The sequence below is a fragment of the Clinocottus analis genome, unplaced genomic scaffold, assembly GCF_023055335.1.
Source record: "Clinocottus analis isolate CAN_PGR_092001 unplaced genomic scaffold, fCliAna1.0.p SCAF_19, whole genome shotgun sequence".
Lineage (NCBI taxonomy): Eukaryota > Metazoa > Chordata > Actinopteri > Perciformes > Cottidae > Clinocottus > Clinocottus analis.
In genome coordinates, this window is record NW_027175920.1 from 324,534 (window position 1) to 344,102 (window position 19,569).

A 19,569-nucleotide genomic window follows, 5' to 3' on the forward strand; every position below is an offset into this window, starting at 1 on the left:
TTGAGAAGATACAGCATAAAGATTAGATGTTCAGACGTCTTTTGATAAGTTATCATGACCATACAAGCTCCCAATCTCACGCTTCCTATAGCTAGCTACTCCAGTGGTAAGCTAACTTGCTAAACACTGGCTATGCATTAGCCTCGACGGCAAGCTAGCGTCCTTAGCATGTTAGCATCGTCGCTAGCTTGACAATATAACCATCACCATGTGTATAACAAAATAGGCTTTGTAGCCAGACCCAGAGACACATTACACATCAAGCTAGTTTACATCTGTCACACTCAGATACTATTTACCTTGACAGACAATACGTTTTTTTTATTATTATTATTTGTGGGGAAAGTATTGAGTATTGAGTATTTTCAATACAAAACGACTCCACTCTAAAGTATTTTGTTACAAATAACATTCAGGTTTTTATCGGCCCTATCAAATACAAATAACAAAATACCCAAAAGAACCGAAATACGTATTTTAAATACAAGTAACAGAAATACTGTCGATCTCTGGCTGCAGCGGAGCAGACGGTGATGGAGGAGGACGGAGGGGGCGGGGTCGCACATGAGAGGGGGCGGGGACTGACGGTGATAAAGAGCCTGTCACGTGCTCTTATTTTGAAGTCGCCGCGCTCTTTACCGTAATGTCTAGTGTAAACACGCGGTCCTTGCCCCACAGCCGGGCTGCAGGCACAAAAAACAAAACCCCCAGTAAACTCTGCAGAGGAGGGCGGAGGCGGATCAAAGTCCGAGCAAGGAGCTGCCATAAAAACGGGGATCAATGTGAGTTATTTTGTGTTGTCTTGCAGAGTTCTTGCAGAGTTTCATCTGAAGCTTTTGTGCACAGATTTGCTGGAGAGCTCCAGCGGAAATCCACGATGATCAGCAAGCTGGCGCTGTGCCGCCGCTCCCTGCGCAGCAGCAGCGGCTTCTCCGGGTTCTGCAGGGTTCTGCAGAGACCGACGACCCGCCGGGAAACGGGACCGTCTGCAGCGAGCCGGTGAGGCACATAGTGAAACATATGAGCAACTGAACTTTAACTTTCACTCGGAAGTTAAAGTGCACGTCCTGGTGGTCGGTAAAGTGATGATTACGTAACTGCATCTGTTTTAAAGATATATTTTTTTATTCTTCCTCAAAACTAATCTCGACTCTGCATTATGTATTTAATATTATCTGCTACTTCTCTTCCGGTTGTTTAATTTAAGTTTAACCTGAAACATTAAGCCCTAAAAAAACATGTATGTGTAGAAGAGAAACCATAATCATAGTGTGGGTTATCAAATAACGATAATGTCAAAACATGCAGACGATAATAATAAATAAATAAGACTCAATGCAGTTTGTTTAACAGGTAACAGTAGTAGTAGTAGTAGTAGTAGTAGTAGTAGTAGTAGTAGTAGTAGTAGTAGTAGTAGTAGTTGAACACTATTAAATCAACTGCAAACATTATACAATAATTTGTAATCAATATTTTGAGTGAATTTTTATTCAAATGTTCACTAAAAGGTTCAGAAAACAACTCCGATAATCATGTTTACGTACACAACCTTAAATGTTTGTAAATCAATATTAAATATATATAATTTCTGCTCGCATTCCTCTGATTTCATGTGTTTCTTATGTTCCATCTTTAATCCGTAATATTGTGTAATTGTGTAAAATGTATTTCATCACGTGCCTCTTTTTTTACCTTTTTTTTTAACGTCTCCATCAACCGGAAGTCTCATCCTGTCTGGTTTCTAGCATTTACCTTGACATATAAAGTGGAACAAAGTTTGGTAAAACTCCTCCTAATGCTGACATTTTATTATGTATTATTCTGAGCATTTAATGGAGCGTTTTAAATGTCAGAGCATTGTTTCACTTTAGGCCTTTTAACTTGTAGTGCGATGTACTTTTACTTAAGCAAAATATCTGAATGCAGGCACGGGTGGCACAAGACTGAACGAGAAAACCGGTTTTCGCGCTTCAAACTGGCTTTTACTCAGGAATATTAAGTTGTTTTACGAGAGGGTAAAATCCTGCTGCCGAACAGGTTGATCAGGGACAGTACTGTGAAAGAAAAGGATGAGCGGGATGATTTATTTAGAGATACAAAAGGTGGCCCTTCTATTCATATATCTTGTCCCTGGGTGGAATGACGTCCCACTCGTTTGAACCCATGCCTTTCCTGCTATTCTTTGACTTATCGCATTTAGTTGGAGGAAGGTATGACACATTCAACAAGGGCTGCAACTAACTATTATATTTATTGATTAATCTGCTGACTGCAATTGTCTGATTATCAGATTAGTCTTGAGTCTATGAACTGTCACAAAATATTGGGAATTGTCTGAGGTGACATATTTAGATGTCTTTTTTTTCCAATTCACAAATGTAAGTACGTTCTTTAAAAGGGGATTTAAATCGTCATGAAAATCTTGTTTTTGCTGAGTGGCTTAACACTGCTTTTCAGCCTGGTCTTGACTTCCATTTTGGACTTTTGATTTGACAGATATATATAAAGTTATGTCGTCATAGTGGTGAAGAGAAATGTCACGATTGTGTTTTTTTGAATTTGCCAAGTTGAAGCATGTATTGTAAACAGTAAACTGAAGGGGACCCACGTAAGAGCCCTGAGGTACTCCACACAGCTCCAGGACACTGCAGTCTTCTCAACCTCCTGCCTCTGCACACGCATTCAGAGCTTTTATAAGACCAGTGTCTGAAAACATTTAACTCCTGTTTTTATTCCCCCTGCAGTGGCATTCATGTGGACTTTCCACCCATCGTACCGACTCTCACGACCAGCTACGCCCACGGCACGTCGACCACGCCTCTGCGCTACACTACAGTCGGAGACTCCCTGCTGCAGTCTGCAGAGCGCTGGCCGGACCGAGAGGCCGTGATCTTTTCACAAGACAGAGTCCGCAAAACCTTTGCACAGCTTCAGCAGGATGTGAGTCTTTTTTTTCAAAGTACACCGTATGTGTCCAGTCAGTGAACCTCCTAAAGCCCCGACAGGTGAATATCAGTCCGACATTGTGTCAGTGTGACCTTCTGACAGTCTGACGCCAAGCCTTTCCATGCCAAAAGCAATGACACAGATTCATCTAGCTGTCAACCAGACCTTCTATTTACATCTTTACTTTGATTTCATTACATTTTAGCAGAATGTCATAATAAATGTCCAATGCAATTAAAGGATTTTTACCTCAAACGCATTAAGTTCATAAGTTCAGCTACATAAAGAGTTGCATAATGAAATTTAATGTAGCCTTGGATGCAAATCCAAATAATACGTTGCTGTAGTTATAATTTAAAAGCACCCTAAAAGAGTATATCTTTTTTTATAAGAACAAGAGCTGGATTTTGGCACGTTGACATTCAGCAGACACAATTGTAAAAGTGTGGTGGGAGAAAGAGCATGTCCCAAAAACACCCCACAAGCAACGCACATGTTCTCCTTCTACTGCTGTTTGTTTTGTAATTGAACAAAAGGTTAAAAAAAAGCAGAAATGTGCAAAAGAGAAGAAAAAAACAATGTACATTTCAATACTTACAAAAGCACAGATTTAGTCCTTAGACATATTATATATTTTATTGCTGACTGTATTAAGTGGTAGTTATGACACATGTAATATATAATTAATGATAAAGGGATACTGTAGCTGTCAGGAGGATAGCAGCAGGTGTAAATGTGTCTGCAGTGAGCTATGTCTGCTCAGAGAGTCGCCTGCATGACCTGTCTTGTTCAACCTGCAAACTTTCACCCAGTAAGTAGTTCACAGAGTTAAAGCGACGTCACAGATCGGTGTCGTTAACCTGTGAGGGTTCCAGAAAGCAAGGTTCTGATATCAGCGGTCGCATACGATGTCATAAACTACAACTTGTGTCCTTACACTTTATGTGAGGACACAAGTCTGTGGAGTTGACTTTGTTCTTAATGAGCAGCTTCTGGTGACAAAGATGTTTTTTCAGATAAGAGAGACAAAACCTGACAACATATATTACATCCATCCATCTATAAATATAGATATGTTTAAATATTTATTTCTAGTAGCGTGGTATTAAAGCTACTATGAGTAACTTTATTCTTGTGTTGATTCTGGCGCCCTGTGTGGACTAAGATGGTCTCTGAGCGCCTGAGTCCCTCAGGAAAACCTAATTTTACTGCAGTCTGTGCCTCTGAGTCCTGGCTCTGGACCTCCTGTTCCTTTCCAGCACTGCCCGTTCCTTTCCTTTGTTTATTGGCTTGAACAACACTGTGAATTGTCAACAAACATGTTGAACCGGTTTGTGTAATGCTTCTGTAGGTGGATCGGGCTGCAGCAGGGCTTCTGGCCCTCGGGCTGCAGACGGGAGACCGTCTCGGCATGTGGGGTCCCAACACTTATGAATGGATCCTGGTCCAGTTTGCCACAGCCAGAGCTGGTATCATACTGGTGAGCCGAAGCACAAATCATTCACAGCTTTTACATGACCAGTGTCTGAAAACATCTACCTCCTGTTTTTCCCTGCAGTGGCATTCATGTGGACTCTCCACCCTTTGTCCCAAAGGGGATCAACTTTCAGTGTCTCTTCCATCATGAGCAGATGTTTATGCTTTCACCCCTCAACAGGTGTCCGTGAACCCAGCGTACCAGGTGCAGGAGGTGGAGTTTGCTTTGCGAATGGTGGGTGACTTTTACTTTCCTGTCTTTTTTTTATTTTTTAGACTCACTGAAACGTTGCATCCCCCTTGAGGTGTGACCTCTGACCTTCTCTTCACAGTCCGGGTGTAAAGCCGTCGTGTGCCCCGCGCAGTTCAAGACTCAGAACTACAGCGGCATGCTGAGAGAGCTATGTCCGGAGATAGACTCGTCCACCCCGGGGGACATCAGAAGTGCCAGGTACAGCTGCTTGACGCTCGTCTCTGAAATAATGAGATCCAACAAACAATCTTAAAGATTCTGAGTATTTATTTTGGCAAGAAGGAACGAGTAGGACGATGAATGTCCAGCAGGGAAGTACAAATGCACATTCGTTTAGTTTAGTGGTTAGTTACTAAGGACTTAGTAACGACTTAGTGACGTTACAAACACCTAGCTAAACATGTGTTGGATAGCACACGAACCGACAGTGAGTAACAAAAGAATGTGTTCTTCAGGCAATTTTACGGAAAGTCTGAGGATAATGAATACAACAAAAATGGAGCAGATGACAAGGACAAATTTGAAAGCAACAACACACATCACCCCATCCTGGTCACCCCATGTAGCCTTGCGACATACACCTAGCTGAAAATGCATTGCTACAAACGCCTTGTTACAAAGGTCACCAAAGCCTCGCTACAATCACCTAGCTACAAATGCTACAAATGCTACAAATGCCTTGGTACAAACGTTACAATCACCTAGCTACAAATGCTACAAATGCTACAAATGCTACAAATGCCTTGGTACAAACGTTACAATCACCTAGCTACAAATGCTACAAATGCTACAAATGCCTCGCTACAAACATTACAATCACCTAGCTACAAATGCTACAAATGCCTCGCTACAAGCGTTACAACATGCCGCTGAATATTGGACCGTAACTGGAAAATGTTTAACTTGATCCATTTCTTTGTTTTGGCTTCCCGCCCTCAGGCTCCCTCACCTCCGCTCTGTGATCCTTTTGGACGATCGACAGCCGGGAATGTTCCACTTTGAGGACGTGATGCAGGCCGGGAGCAGCCGCTTCACGCAGCAGCTTCAGGACCTGCAGAAGAAGCTCAACGTTGACGACCCCATCAACATCCAGTTCACTTCGGTAATCGCTGCAGAATTCCCGCTGACCTTTTTTTTAAAGGGATAGTTTGGAAATTTCTGGATGTGGGGGCGCGTGAGATGTAGAGACGCACCAAACCCGTCTTTAGTTTAGTGTTTCCCATTTTTTGTCTTTGTCAATTTTGGTGGAGTAAAAGTTTAAAGTTGCAGGAAATGGAAATACTCATGTAAAATACAAGTACCTCAAAATTCTACCACCGTATTACAGCTCTCCAAATGAATTGGACTCAACTCAACCCAACTTTATTGTGTTAATAAAAGAAGCTTATCAGTCACCTTTAGACTCTGCACAAATCCATATCCACGTCTTTGTCGATGCTGTGACCTATTTCTGTCTTTATGTGTCACAAGGGAACAACTGGAGCGCCAAAGGGTGCCACCTTGTCCCATCACAACATCGTCAACAATGCCTACTTTGTGGGGAAGCGACTGGGCTACACCTGGAACGTGAGTCTTGGACCCCGAACTCTTTCATGATCATAAAAACGTTTATGTTTGTGCTCAGCCCTTCGTCGAACCTCTTCATCGATCTCCCAAGCCCAACTCTTGAGTGACTTGGGAGAGCGCCCAGATTTTTTTTAAACATGACTTTTCATATCAATTGCATGAAGCTACACGGGGTTACCATACAGTTTTGGAATCCTTAAAGCCTGCTGAATCCACCCATAATGCTGGGAAACCAACATTCGCCAAGATACGCACAACATTGCCGTTTATGTCCAGCAAAAAAAAATCATTAATAATTTTACGATAAGATTTTTTTTTTTTTTACATATTTATATTTTTACTGTTCTGTCTACTATCATAAACTAATATACCACTAACACATATGTTAATTTATTATCTATGTTCACGAGGGTTTTCTGTACATTATAGCTTTTTTAATTATTCCAATAGACATCGGGGTTGAGGAGTTATTCACTTGAACGCACCATTTGCAATTTTCAACATTAAATTGTCTCGGGGTGAAAAGAAAAAGGTCAACAAAGTTAATATAATAAACAATATGTTGTCTCTTCTGCCTCCTGGTTTGTGTCCCACAGCCTCAGCATCGCATCTGCGTCCCCGTGCCGCTGTACCACTGCTTCGGCTCCGTGGGCGGGGGCCTGTGCATGGCCGTGCACGGCGTCACCGCCATCTTCCCCTCGGCCGGGTACGACGGGAAGGCCAACTTGGCGGCGATGGAGAGCGAGAGGTAACATTTTGATATCTTATCCACTTGAATCCTCGTTCCTGCTGGAGCCTCACGGTCCATCGAAGGATCACGTCCGAGGTCAATCTTTAGCTGTGAGGAGGTTTGAACAAGGTCATTTATTGACCTCGTCTTTACTGTTGAGACTGTGAGAAACAGAGGAAAGGTATGAACTCGACCTCATCAGTGTGTTTAGAGTCAGTTTTTGTCGATCTGTTTGTTCTAAGCTAACATGCTGTAGTGTCCCCGAATTAGTCAACATATGTGTCAATATTTGTTATTCTTATCTAACTCTCTGCAAATAAAAAACATGAATGTCCAACTTTGAAGCAGAGCGGCCCGTCACCACAAACAGACTCTTTACAGTCAAACTTTTAATGCTTTGAAACTATTTAACTTCTGGACTAAGTTTTGTAGTTTTATTTTTGCATTGTGTTGTTTTGTTGTCCCGTCCTGCTCACAGGTGCACCTTCATCTACGGCACCCCCACCATGTTTGTGGACATGGTCAACCATCCCGACCTCAATAAATACGACTTGTCTTCAGTCAAGTCCGGTGAGAAAAAGATGCTTTTATAGATGCAACAAAAAAAGAAGCCATTTCAATGATAAAAAGCCTTTTTTCTTCACGTCTGTAGTTTGTATTAAAGTGTGTCAGGCTACAGGAGCTTCTGTGTGTGTGTCCCTGCAGGCATCATGGCTGGCTCCCCGTGTCCTCCAGACCTCATCAAGAAGGTCACGACTGTGATGGACATCAAGGGAATAATAGTGAGTCCATTAGCAGACATGCAGAATATCAGTGTTATGGATTATGTGGGAACAGCTGGGATCATGAATGAACTTCAGTTTTCCAAAATAGTGCAGTTCCGCCTCCGACCACCGGGGGGAGAAACAAGAAAGTACAGAAAGTTTTAAATGTGAGATAAAAAGGAGGCTTTTATTTTGTAAAAGGTTTATTGGACGTGAACACCAGCCACCACTTCCAAAAGTCAAGGAAATGTAAATATAATGAATATACAAGAGATATGAATAACAGTAAACTCTCCCAGCTGATGTGACGGAATAACACAACAAATCAATAGTGTTGGATTAACTTCTGACTTTTTGCGGAGAAAATGGCGCTAAACGAAAGACGAAGTATTCAGCTACTAATAAGCATCTTCAAAGTCTGATTGTCTTGAATGCGTCTCGGAGAAACGGGTCCTCTTCAGCGGAGGAAGTAGAAAACAAAACAATATATATCCTCATAATTTGGAAGGAGCGTTTCTCTGCCTCTTTATCTCTCTTTATATTATTTTTCATTGTTCATACAGGTAAACACCAAAATAAAGGAGGCTTCATGTCCAGCATATTAAAGATATTACTGAGTGAGCTCTTAAGGTGCCGACAGGGGTCAGTTGGACAGAGCCAGGCTAGCCGTTTCCCTCCGTTTCCAGTCATTGTGCTAAGCTAAGCTAACCGGCGTTGCTCTCTCCGTAACACGGTGAGAGTCGAAACGTTTTCTTTCAATTCTTCTGGTTTTCAAACTATTATCTTCGTGCTAATCAAAGCATTGAAACTTTATTGAACATCATCACCGTAACACTCCGACTGCTCGTATTCACGGTTCACCCCGAAAGACCCTGAATGCACCGCGGAGAGGAGACGCATCCTGTACTTTGGTGGTTACCTGAATGTCTGTAGAAGAAGAGTGACGTCTCGGCTCCGTGGAGACGTGTGTGTGTGTGTGTGTGTGTGTGTGTGTATGTGTGTGTGTGTGCATGTGTGTTAAACTGGTGACATCATCTGGCAGGAGAATACATGAATGGCGTCGAAGTAGCATGAGTTAGCGTTAGCCGGTCACCTGGACAGGCTCCTCCCCCTCGGCGTCTCCTGCAGGAAGAGACACAGAGTCAAATAATCCTCTCAAATATCTCCTTAAAAGTGAGAAGAACCTCTCCTCACTAGCGAGGAGGAGAACCGTCTCCATGTTCCATCCTCAGAACATCTCATCCCTCGTGCACCTGTGGTCTCTACCCGCTCAGCCTCGTGGTCTCTACCCGCTCAGCCTCGTCTCTACCCGCTCAGCCTCGTGGTCTCTACCCGCTCAGCCTCGTGGTCTCTACCCGCTCGGCTTTGTGGTCTCTACCCGCTCGGCCTCGTGGTCTCTACCCGCTCGGCCTCGTGGTCTCTACCCGCTCAGCCTCGTGGTCTCTACCCGCTCGGCTTTGTGGTCTCTACCTGCTCGGCCTCGTGTTCTCTACCTGCTCGGCCTCGTGGTCTCTACCCGCTCGGCTTTGTGGTCTCTACCCGCTCGGCCTCGTGTTCTCTACCCGCTCGGCCTCGTGTTCTCTACCCGCTCGGCCTCGTGGTCTCTACCCGCTCGGCCTCGTGGTCTCTACCTGCTCGGCCTCGTGCTCAGTGCCGCGCCCCCTTCCTGGCTTTCTTGGGCTTCAGTCTGCAGCCTCCGAAGGCGGCGCTGTCCCGCACCTGCTTCCCTTTCTGCGGCGGCGGAGACGCGCACACCGCGTCCGGACGGATGCGGCTGGAGTCCATCCACCTGCAGAGGAGAGGGAGGGGGGAATGGGAGGGGTTACAGGAAGAGCCGCTCGCCGCTCGCCTCCATGGTCCCCAGGTGGGCGGCTTACCTGCGCAGCGGCGCCAGCTGGCAGGTGCAGCTCCAGGGGTTGTTGGACAGCGTGAGGTTGGAGATGGAGCTGAAGTCCAGGCTCCTGGGCAGAGACCGCAGCCTGTTGCTGTCCAGGTTCAGGGACTTGACCGCCGTCACGCCGGCGAACGCGCCGTCAGAGAGCTGGAGGGGGGCGAGAGGAGGAGGATCATGCGCTCGGGTGAGTGCGTGAGCGTGCATCCCCTGGTCTGTCCGCGGCTCGTCTCTCTCGCCGCTGCAGCAGACTCTTTGACACCTTTTGGGTGGCCGTGCTCACTTTCTTTAAAACACTTTTTATTGCCTGTTTTTGGTGTTTCTGGGCGGTGTGTTTATGAAACAAACTGTCCACTAACACTCCAGCAACATTTATTTACCAAATCCCAGTTTAAAAACAAGCGTACGTCTTGTCCCCAGCCTGCAGCCCCGCTCCGCTCTTAAAGAGACAGCGCTCTTTTCCAAAGGGGCCAACGCAACACTGCCTGCCCTTCACATCCAGTGTGTGTGTGTGTGTGTGTGTGTGTGTGTGTGTGTGTGTGCAAGTCATTTAGTGGAACAACAGCATACAACTTAACTTAAACACACAATCTGTCTGCGGCATGAAGGCCTCCTCTCATCCTCTCATCCTCTCATCCTCTCATGCAAACACCGGCCCGACACTTTCTACTCCGTCTTCCACTTCGTACGCATCCGCGAGGGCGCTAAAAGCTTCAGAGGGGTGCGAGGTGGACCGCCGGGTCGAGTTCTGACTCCTGCAGGAGGACGGGCGAGAGAGAGAGGGAGAGGGGGGGAGGAGAGAGAGAGAGAGAGAGAGACTTTGGGCTTTTGTTTTATGCGAGTCTGGAGGAGATGAGGCCGGTCGGAAATTTCCACCGCGGAGCGACAAGTCGCCGAGGGCTCTGGTATTTAGAAGCAATGGAAGATGGATGACTTCCAGCACGGCCGAGGTGTTTCTCTCTCTCTTTCTCTCTCACTCTCTCTCTCTCTCGCTCTGTCGTCTCTTCGCCAGAAAGGCTGCAAAGGGCCCAGTTGTCCATTCAGGCTAAATATATCCTTCCTTGCAGCGGTGGAACAGCGGCCTCAGTGTCCTCGTGTCCTCAGCCCTCCTGACCTTGTTTACAGGAGGAGAAAACGCACCTTTTTTAAATGTGCTGTAAATAACATTTTGTGTAATAATTAGACGCTTTTGGCCGCCGTCCAGCAAACAAAAACACTCCTAAAAAATACTTTTTTTTCTTTGGCCTGGACACGTTTCCTCTCATCTCGGCGCTCAGCCGGAGGAGGCTCAGTTTTCCCTCTCTGGGATAAACGGCCGCAGCGACACTCAAATATTGGATTAACCTCGAGGACGAAGCAGACGTGTGTGTGAAGGAGTGTGTGTGTGTGTGTGTGTGTGTGTGTGAAGGAGTGTGTGGCGCGACACAGAGCGCGTACTGTGTGTGGCTCCAGCAGAGCCGACGGATGTCTCACTGATGTGTGTAAACATCTGTCTCGCCGTGATGATGTCGGAACATCATGTGACCACGAAGACGAAGACGAGAGCGCAGGCGACGACTTCATGGAGGCAAATCTGTTGTTTTTGTCTATTTTCTAAATTAATTTTCTATATGTTTTTGTCTAAAAAAGGTTTGAAAATTGTAAATATATATCTAAATATCTATCTGACTGTCTACGTACATCTATATATAAATATATAGATAAATATTTACAATTTTCAAACCTTTTTTAGACAAAAACAGAAAATTAATTGAGAAAATAAACAAAAATAAAAGATTTGCCTTCATATAAATATATATATATATATAAATATATATATATATATATATTTATATATATATATATAATAAATAATCTCAGCTTCTTCAAGCTCAATTCAACATTTTAAAAAGTTTTTTTGCCATTTCTGCTTGAAAAGTAAATCAAACAATTATTCAAGTTATCAAAATTGTAAATTATTATTTAAATAAGTTAATGTTTCAGCTCCAAACCTCCGTTCTTTTGTGTGGAAAGCTTTTTTAAATACATATTTAATTTGTTTTTTTGATGTTTTTCTGAAACGTGACGTTACAACGTGACGGTGAAGCTTTGTGACACAAACAAGCTGATGAAACATTCAGAGCGACACACTGAGACCGTTTCATCCGACGCTGAAGGTTGAAATGAATCTCAGTTGTTTCTTTTGGCTGATTTTCCCTCGGTCTCAGTGGTGGAGTTTAAACGCGTCTGTCTCCAGCGGACACTGACCTTCTCCAGCCCCATGTGGTCCAGCTGCAGCGTCTCCATGTAGCGGCCGAAGCTCTGGAAGGCTCCGTCGGGGATGCTCCTCATGGGGTTCCTCCCCAGCGCCAGCTCCTCCACCACGCGCAGCTTGCTCATGGCCGCCGCCGGGTAGCCGGCCAAGCGGTTGCCGTCCAGGTGGAGGATGGCGAGGTTCTCCACGTCGTCCAGCGAGCCCGGCTGCAGCGCCGTCAGCTCGTTGCCGCTCATGTGCAGCCAGCGCAGGTCCTTGGCGCCCGCGAAGGTCCCCGGCCGCAGCTCGCGCAGCTTGTTGTCGTTGAGCTGCAGGATGAAGAGGTTGACCATCGGGGCGAAGAGCCCCTTGGCCAGCTCGGCGATCTGGTTGCCGTCCAGGTAGAGGTAGGTGAGCTCGCTCAGGTCCTCGAAGGCGCCGGGCTTGATGCTGGCGATGTCGTTGTGGGACAGGTAGAGGTACACCAGCTTCTTCAGCCCCTTGAAGGCCTGCGAGCCGACCTCCCGCAGCCGGCAGTGCTGCATGTGCAGCGACACCAGGCCCTTGCTCTCGCCGAAGGCGCCCGTGGGGATGGCGCCCAGCTGGTTCCTCTGCAGGTTGAGCAGCCGGGTGACCTCGGACACCCGCGGGATCCTCTTCAGCCCGACGCCGTCGCAGATGACGTGCTGCAGGTCGCCGTGGCAGTGGCACAGCGCCGGGCACTGAGCCGGGGCGGCGCCGCGCACCGCCGGGCCGAGGACCAGGAGGAGCGGCAGCCAGCTGGCGCAGCGCATGCTGACAACGCTCGCTTCTTTTTTTAAGAAGAAGAAGAAGAAGAAGGTGAGAGAGAATCCTGTCAAGAAAACAAGCGTCAAGACGGAAGCGGAGGAGATCTGTGAGGAGGAAACACTGAGACTGAAGTGTGTCGAGAGAGAGAGAGAGAGAGAGAGAGAGAGAGAGGAGGTGAGGGACGGAGCAGAAGGTGGGAGGAGGACGGCCGCTCTGCAGAACACACGGCACTATTTATAACATCCACTAGAGGGGGGGGGGGGGGGGGGACCCGGCCCGGTCGCGTGCACGTGTGCAGAGCGATCGTCACGGAACAGACACGTGCCGCCCTGTTGGTTTTACTCTACAGGTGGACTCGGGTTCGATTCCCAGACGTCTCTATTGTTTTTCAGTCTGCGGCGGCGGAGCCCGCGACCTCTAACGGCCTCCAGATGGAGGCGGAGACGCCGCGTCAGGTCGACACAATTGCAGAGAAAAGAAAGAAAGAAAGGAAAGAGGCAGAGAGAAGGGAAAAGGTTCAGATGCCGCTTCACATTCCTGCGCCGCGTTCGTTCTTTTGGAAGGAAATGAGGCGTTGTGTAACGGCGTTGTGTAACGCTGCTTTTGTGGCCACAAGAATGAAGTCGCGCCACAACCAGAACAAAGATGTTGGTGTTCGTTCCACCTGCTTTCAATGAGAAAGAGCTGAGGGTCAGTTTGCAGAAGATGGATGGACACACCCACGTTAACACAGACACACACATGTTAACATGGACACACACACACATCCACACAGACACACACAGGTTCACTGGAATCTAGAGTTTACTCAACACATCTAACATTTAATCGGGAATGTCGTCTCTCTTCCATAATTTCTCAGGTAAAGTTCTCGCCTCTGAAAAGTCCACCGGTCCATCGGACTTTGTTCCACTCAAAATACATAAATATATATATATATATATATATATATATATATATCTTTTGTTTGTGGGAGCAACCAGGTGGAAAAGCACTTTACTTCCCTCTGAGATGATGGAGGACAAGAGAAACTCCATCGAAACAGAAATATCTCGACGTCTTGTTGCAGCAATAATGACAAATATTTGGTCGCTTTTATGATTTTTATGTCTGAACTGAATGCTTTTGGGTTCACGGCCGTAAGTCAAGATATTTATTATTATTATTATTTTAAATATTTTTTATATTTTGTACAAATCTGATGCTCAAAATGTCACAAAACTCACAGAATTTGTCTGATAATTCTTTGCTTTTAGTTTCTTGGACTGACATGAAGGTGACGTGCGACTCGACCGCTCGGCGAGACAAAACTTCCAGTTTGTCGTTGAAAAAGAACCACTTCCTGTTTGTGTGATTGACAGATCGGGTACGGCACCACGGAGAACAGCCCGGTGACCTTCTGCCAGTCGCCCACCGACAACCCGGAGAGGAAGTACGAGACCGTGGGCTTCATCCTGGATCACCTGGAGGTACCGACGACGACGATGATGATGATGATGATGCAAGACAATGAACTCATAATTGTCGCTCCGCAGGCGAAGATCGTGAACCCGGTCACGGGTCTGGTGGTTCCTCTCGGCGAGACGGGCGAGGTCATGGTGCGCGGCTACTGCGTGATGCTCGGCTACTGGAACGACGAGGCCAAGACCAGAGAGAGCATCGGAGAGAGCGGCTGGTACAGAACCGGGTGAGTCGTGAAGTATTTCAACGTCTTTGTAGAGATAAAAAGACCCGAAAGAACCTGAAAGAACCTGAAAGAACCTGAAAGAACCTGAATCTGAGAAAACTCACAACAACACAACAACACAAAAGCACCGGGCGTCACGAAGGAGCTTCAGGTGAAACACGGCGCCGTTCGGTTCAGGAATGTAAAAGTTCTCACCTCTTTGTCTAAACGTGGGCGGTGTGGTGCATGCTGGGTAACCAACTGTGCGTACAGGTCCTCTTAAGAGAAGCGTCTTTTATGGCAATCCCACTTTGTAAAGTGTATTTAATAACGGAGTGAAACATTACGGCTCGGGGGTTATGTCATCGCATAAACTTAACTGCTCTTCCCACAATGCTTTGCTGTATTCCAGCAATTTAAATGAAGTGAATCCAGGTTGTGGTTCTGGAGATCCTTTAGCTAACGGCACATGACCGCAGGGGTTCACGAGCAGAAGGTCAAGAAACACTTCTTTAACTACACAAGTTGTGTTTTGTGACCTTGAACTACACACGTGTTGTGTGTTTTGTGACCTTGAACTATCCGTTGTGTGTCTCTCTGCAGCGACCTCGCCAAGATGGACGCCTTCAGCTACTGCCGGATCGAGGGCCGGATCAAGGACCTGATCATCAGAGGGGGCGAGAACATTTACCCAGCGGAGATCGAACAGTTCCTGCACACGCACCCCAAAGTCAAGGAGGCGCAGGCGAGCCGCTGATTTACCATTTTTTCATATATATTTTTTTTCAATATTCTTTAGAATTAAATATATATAGAATTAAATATATATATATATATATATATATATATATATATATATATATATATATATATATATATATATATATATGTGTGTGTACATGTATTAAAAAATATATATATATCATTTAATTTTTTTTCAATATTTATTTTATATATATATATATATATATATATATATATATATATATATATATATATATATATATGAAAAAAACTATATATATATTTTTAATATTTTTTATGTATATATAAAAATATATACATATTTATATGTATAAAATGTAAAAAAATAAATTTAAAAAAAAGTACATAATTTTTCATATATAAAGACATACATGAAAAATGATCTAGGTTTTCTTTACATTTGATATAAATACTCTCTGGTCAGGTGGTCGGGCTGCAGGACGCCCGTCTGGGGGAGGAGCTCTGCGCCTGCATCAAGCTGGTGGAGGGAGAGCAGAGCAGCGCGGAGGAGATCAGAGCGTTCTGCAAAGAACACGTGAGAGACACACACACACACACACACACACACACACACACACTCACACATGAGGAAGAGTCAGAGTTTATTCTCTACTTCCTCTTCCTCGTCCCAGATCGCTCACTTCAAGGTTCCTCGCTACGTTCTGTTCGTGACCAGCTACCCGATGACCGCCACCGCCAAGGTAACGCTGCTGCACTGGGAGCATCATGGCCCCGCCCCTTCTGTTAAAGGAGGGGCCAATAGGATAATGGCTCCTCCCCTACCGAACAGAAGGGGAGGAGCCAATAGCTCAGGTCAACAGACTCCAGACTGGTGATACAGTAATATACCAGTAATATACCGGTAATATACTGGTCATATAATATATATATGTTATGACATTTTTTCTTAATACTTAACTTTATTTTATGATATTTTCAGAGACTACAGTTTTAATTGCCTTTTTTTTCTTTTGACATTTTTGTATTTTTTAAAACTTACTGTATTATGACTTGTTTTTTGTCCAACAAACTGAATGAAAATAAGAATTATATATATATATATATATATATATATATATATATATATATATATATATATATATATATATATATATATATATATATATTTAAATCCTTCTTGATGACGTTCAACATGTTGCGCTGGTGGAAACCTCTCGGTTCTGATCCGTCTCTCTCGTTCAGATCCAGAAGGGCAAACTGGCCGAGGAGGCGGAGCGGCAGCTCGGCCTGCGGAACCACAACTGACAAACCTGCAGCTGCAGAACCAAGAACCCAAACGCTGCAGGACGGGGAACACGGAGCCGGCCGGCGGAACCTGCAGGATCACACGTGCAGGAGAAAAGATGGCCGCCGGCGAGGCTCATCCTGTAACGCCGAGATGAGGAACACGACTTTACCTCCACATATCTTCTTCTCTGTATACTCAAAACGAGACGAGACCAAAACCAACAATAACTCCATTTTTCGTTTGTTTTGGTTTTCACCCGTTCGTTGTATTGATTATGAAGATCAGCGGAACTTGTTGATTCTGTGAAAAGCTGCAACGATGTTTTAACCTGAAATTGTTTGTTTTCAGGTTGAATGATGTATTTGTATGTGGCTCAGCTCTCAGCCCCTCGCACGGCAACGCATTACACATTATGGTAAACTACATGTACCAAAACCATGATGGGAAAGTTGTGTATTACATCAAGAAAATTGTAGTTTTTATATTAAAAAAAAGTAGGAAATTATGGAGTTTGTAAAAAAAAATCAAACTAAACATGTGACCTGTTTTTAAATGTAATATCCTCATGAGACAGTAAAATGAGAAAATGTATAAAACATGAATATTTAACTGTTTCTTGTGTGTTTTGTTCATAAGAAACATACAATAACAGCAGACTTCTCTTTAACATCGTCCTCACGTTCAACAACAGAAAAGTGAGCATAGAAGCAGCGGCGGGTCGGCGTGGCGCTCTCCTCTCTCTCGTCTTCATCCTGTCTCTGACTCGACCTCGGCGTCGCGTCATATAAAAAGCAGACGTGGGCGTTCCTCTCGTCCCAGGAGCCACGAGGGCGTCTCGCCCTCTTGATCTCGGCGGCAGGTGCTCGTTTCTCTGGAAAACCAGAACTCTGCGGCGCTTGAAGAGGGCGAGCGGCGCGGGAAGAATTTGACCGCGCGCCGTCCAAATGACGGCGAGGCCGCAGGATCGGATGTCGTCCGTCTGTCTAGACCTGAAGGACCAGAAATAGCTCCGGAGAGAAAACAAACGGCGCTCCTGGCTCTCCAGGAGGAACCTCAGGGTTTATTTTGCGCTCTCTTTTTCTTCGTTTCACATATTTTCGGGTCTGGATTCACGGTGTGCTGGCGGAGCGCGCCAAACGCCTTACCAGTCGGGCTTGAAGGCGCTCCAGCATCCGATTTCCTTCACAGGAAGTCACTCTGAAGCCAGAGGAATGTACATTTAATAATAACGAGCGACTGATACTGATCCCACAGTCAGTGAGCCTGGTTTTACATGTGAGATTTAACGACTTCTCTTCTCTAAACACTTTAGAATTCAATAGAAATGTGTTTTTTTTGTGCTTTTAGCAAACTATTAATGTCTCACAAAAACATCTGGATGGATTCTCACCGTGCAAGTGTCTCCCCCGTGTGGCCAGAGAGAGTACAACACGAGAAGTCTCCCATTGAAACGATAGATTTTTAAAAAAAAGGGCTTACAACTTCCAACGTTGTGGCGACAGTTTGTCTCGTTCCTCGGGGGTCAAACAGCTCCAGAAAATAAATAGTTCTCACAGCTTTGTGAACTTGACTCCTGACCTCAATCTCCTTCAAGGTCAACTGGACCGGAGCCCCATCACCGGCGCTGGACCTCCCTGAAGCTCTCATGAGTTGACCCCCCCTCCTCGTCTTAGTTCTCGGGCAGCGGGATCCCGACCGCCGTCTGCTGTCCCTGCGTCATCTGCCGCTCGGCTCGGGCCAGCTGTTCGGCGGTGCAGCAGTCCTGCAGGAACACGGCGGCCAGGCCGCGCAGGCGGGCGCTCTGCGAGAGGGAGAAGCGCAGCATGCACTGCAGCACGGCCGGCGAGGCCACCTGGGAGCGCGGCGAGGCCGCGGCGAGGTTCATCAGCGTGGTGATGGCCGACAGGACGGTCTCCTCCCGCCGGCTCGACAGACAATTTGTCACCAGGTCGATCCCCCGGCTCTCCAGGATGACGCGGCGGCATTCGGGGTCCATGCTCAGGTTACACAGCCCCCCTGAACACACACACACACACGAGAGAAGGGAGGGTATTTAAAAAGGTTAAGACACGTGAAAACAACGGGGAGGTAATAACGTAGTCGCACCCATCCCAAACTCCACAAAGTTGTCGTTCTCCTCCGTGAGCATGTCCAGGAAGAGGTCGGCCACCTGCAGCTCCCTCAGGTGCTCCATGTTCTTCGGGTCGTAGGCGAAGTTGGCGAGGTTCGCCAGCACCTGCTCCCTGGCCTCTGCACATGTGGAATAACAGGACTGAGACATTACTACAAATGATCAAGTTGGAACTTCAGTTACTTATATTTTGTTGCGTAGTCATATATCATAACTTATAAATTAATCATATTGTGTATTATCTAAATAAAAAAAGGATAGTATTTAGTATAGTATAAAGTAGCAGAAAAGTATTATTTGTTCATTAAAGACAAATCTCCACAACAGTTTTCACAGGTGCAAAGTCTCATTCTGTGTTTTTAATACTCTTTGTGGTTCTCATAGGACGTATTTAATATAATCCTTTAAATCATAAAACGCATAAAAGTGAAGAGGACCCACCGTCACTGTCCGTGTCCTGGAACTCGGTGACCAGAGTCTGGAGGTACTCGAGCCGCTCGGATCCTTCAGACGAGCCTTTCCTCCACATCTTTACTTTAATTACCTTTAAATAAAACCAACACTAGCAGATCACACTGACCGCTACAGGACACTCACAGCAGCTCAAACACACACATTAAAAACGCAGACGGGTCATTTATCACCACTTCCTGTTTTGGTCCGTCTGTTGAATGTGTCCGTACAGCAGCCCCCTCCCTTCCTAAGGTTCCTACGCCTAACCCTGACCGTTTTTACAATAAACTAAAAATATCCACTTGAACTTGTTAAAGACACTTCACAAAACATATTACATTGTATTCGTTAGTGGCTGAAAGTGTATTATTTTTTTGCGAGGGGATATTTTCCGTTTCTTTAAAATAAATGGGGAACGGAAGTTGTGTGACGCGAGTAAGAGCACTACAACAAGGAGGCGTGTAACCAGCAGTTGTCTAATGGTCGCGTCAGAGGTCAGATAAAAACACATGTAGGTTATAGTTCTGCTTGTATTTATATATCATATTCAGCAGTAATGAAGCAACACCAGCTGTCGGCTGTGAAGCGTCGAACGAAACCCATTTTATTCGGGACGCTGATCGTCGGACTCGCCACTGCTTTCTTCAACAGGCGAGT

General features: G+C 45.6%; 3 protein-coding genes across 3 annotated transcripts; 1 reads left to right on the forward strand and 2 right to left on the reverse strand.

The window, feature by feature from the left end:
* Positions 1-693: 693 nt before the first annotated feature.
* On the forward strand, positions 694-16,953 carry acsf2 (acyl-CoA synthetase family member 2). Its single transcript, XM_068582842.1, has 17 exons — positions 694-782; positions 847-999; positions 2,745-2,940; positions 4,298-4,426; positions 4,604-4,657; positions 4,755-4,873; positions 5,615-5,777; positions 6,146-6,241; positions 6,838-6,989; positions 7,450-7,541; positions 7,677-7,753; positions 14,010-14,117; positions 14,184-14,335; positions 14,918-15,059; positions 15,504-15,614; positions 15,712-15,780; positions 16,283-16,953. The coding sequence occupies exons 2-17, from the start codon at positions 878-880 to the stop codon at positions 16,343-16,345; spliced, it is 1,845 nt and encodes a 614-aa protein (XP_068438943.1). The 5' UTR covers positions 694-782; positions 847-877; the 3' UTR covers positions 16,346-16,953.
* On the reverse strand, positions 7,929-13,021 carry chad (chondroadherin). The gene is made up of 4 exons (XM_068582868.1): positions 11,874-13,021; positions 9,613-9,776; positions 9,367-9,524; positions 7,929-8,857 (listed from the first exon to the last, which is right to left on the reverse strand). The coding sequence occupies exons 1-3, from the start codon at positions 12,651-12,653 to the stop codon at positions 9,383-9,385; spliced, it is 1,086 nt and encodes a 361-aa protein (XP_068438969.1). The 5' UTR covers positions 12,654-13,021; the 3' UTR covers positions 7,929-8,857; positions 9,367-9,382.
* Positions 16,220-19,112, reverse strand: armc7 (armadillo repeat containing 7). The gene is made up of 3 exons (XM_068582873.1): positions 18,901-19,112; positions 18,435-18,578; positions 16,220-18,344 (listed from the first exon to the last, which is right to left on the reverse strand). The coding sequence occupies exons 1-3, from the start codon at positions 18,986-18,988 to the stop codon at positions 17,998-18,000; spliced, it is 579 nt and encodes a 192-aa protein (XP_068438974.1). The 5' UTR covers positions 18,989-19,112; the 3' UTR covers positions 16,220-17,997.
* Positions 19,113-19,569: the final 457 nt, after the last annotated feature.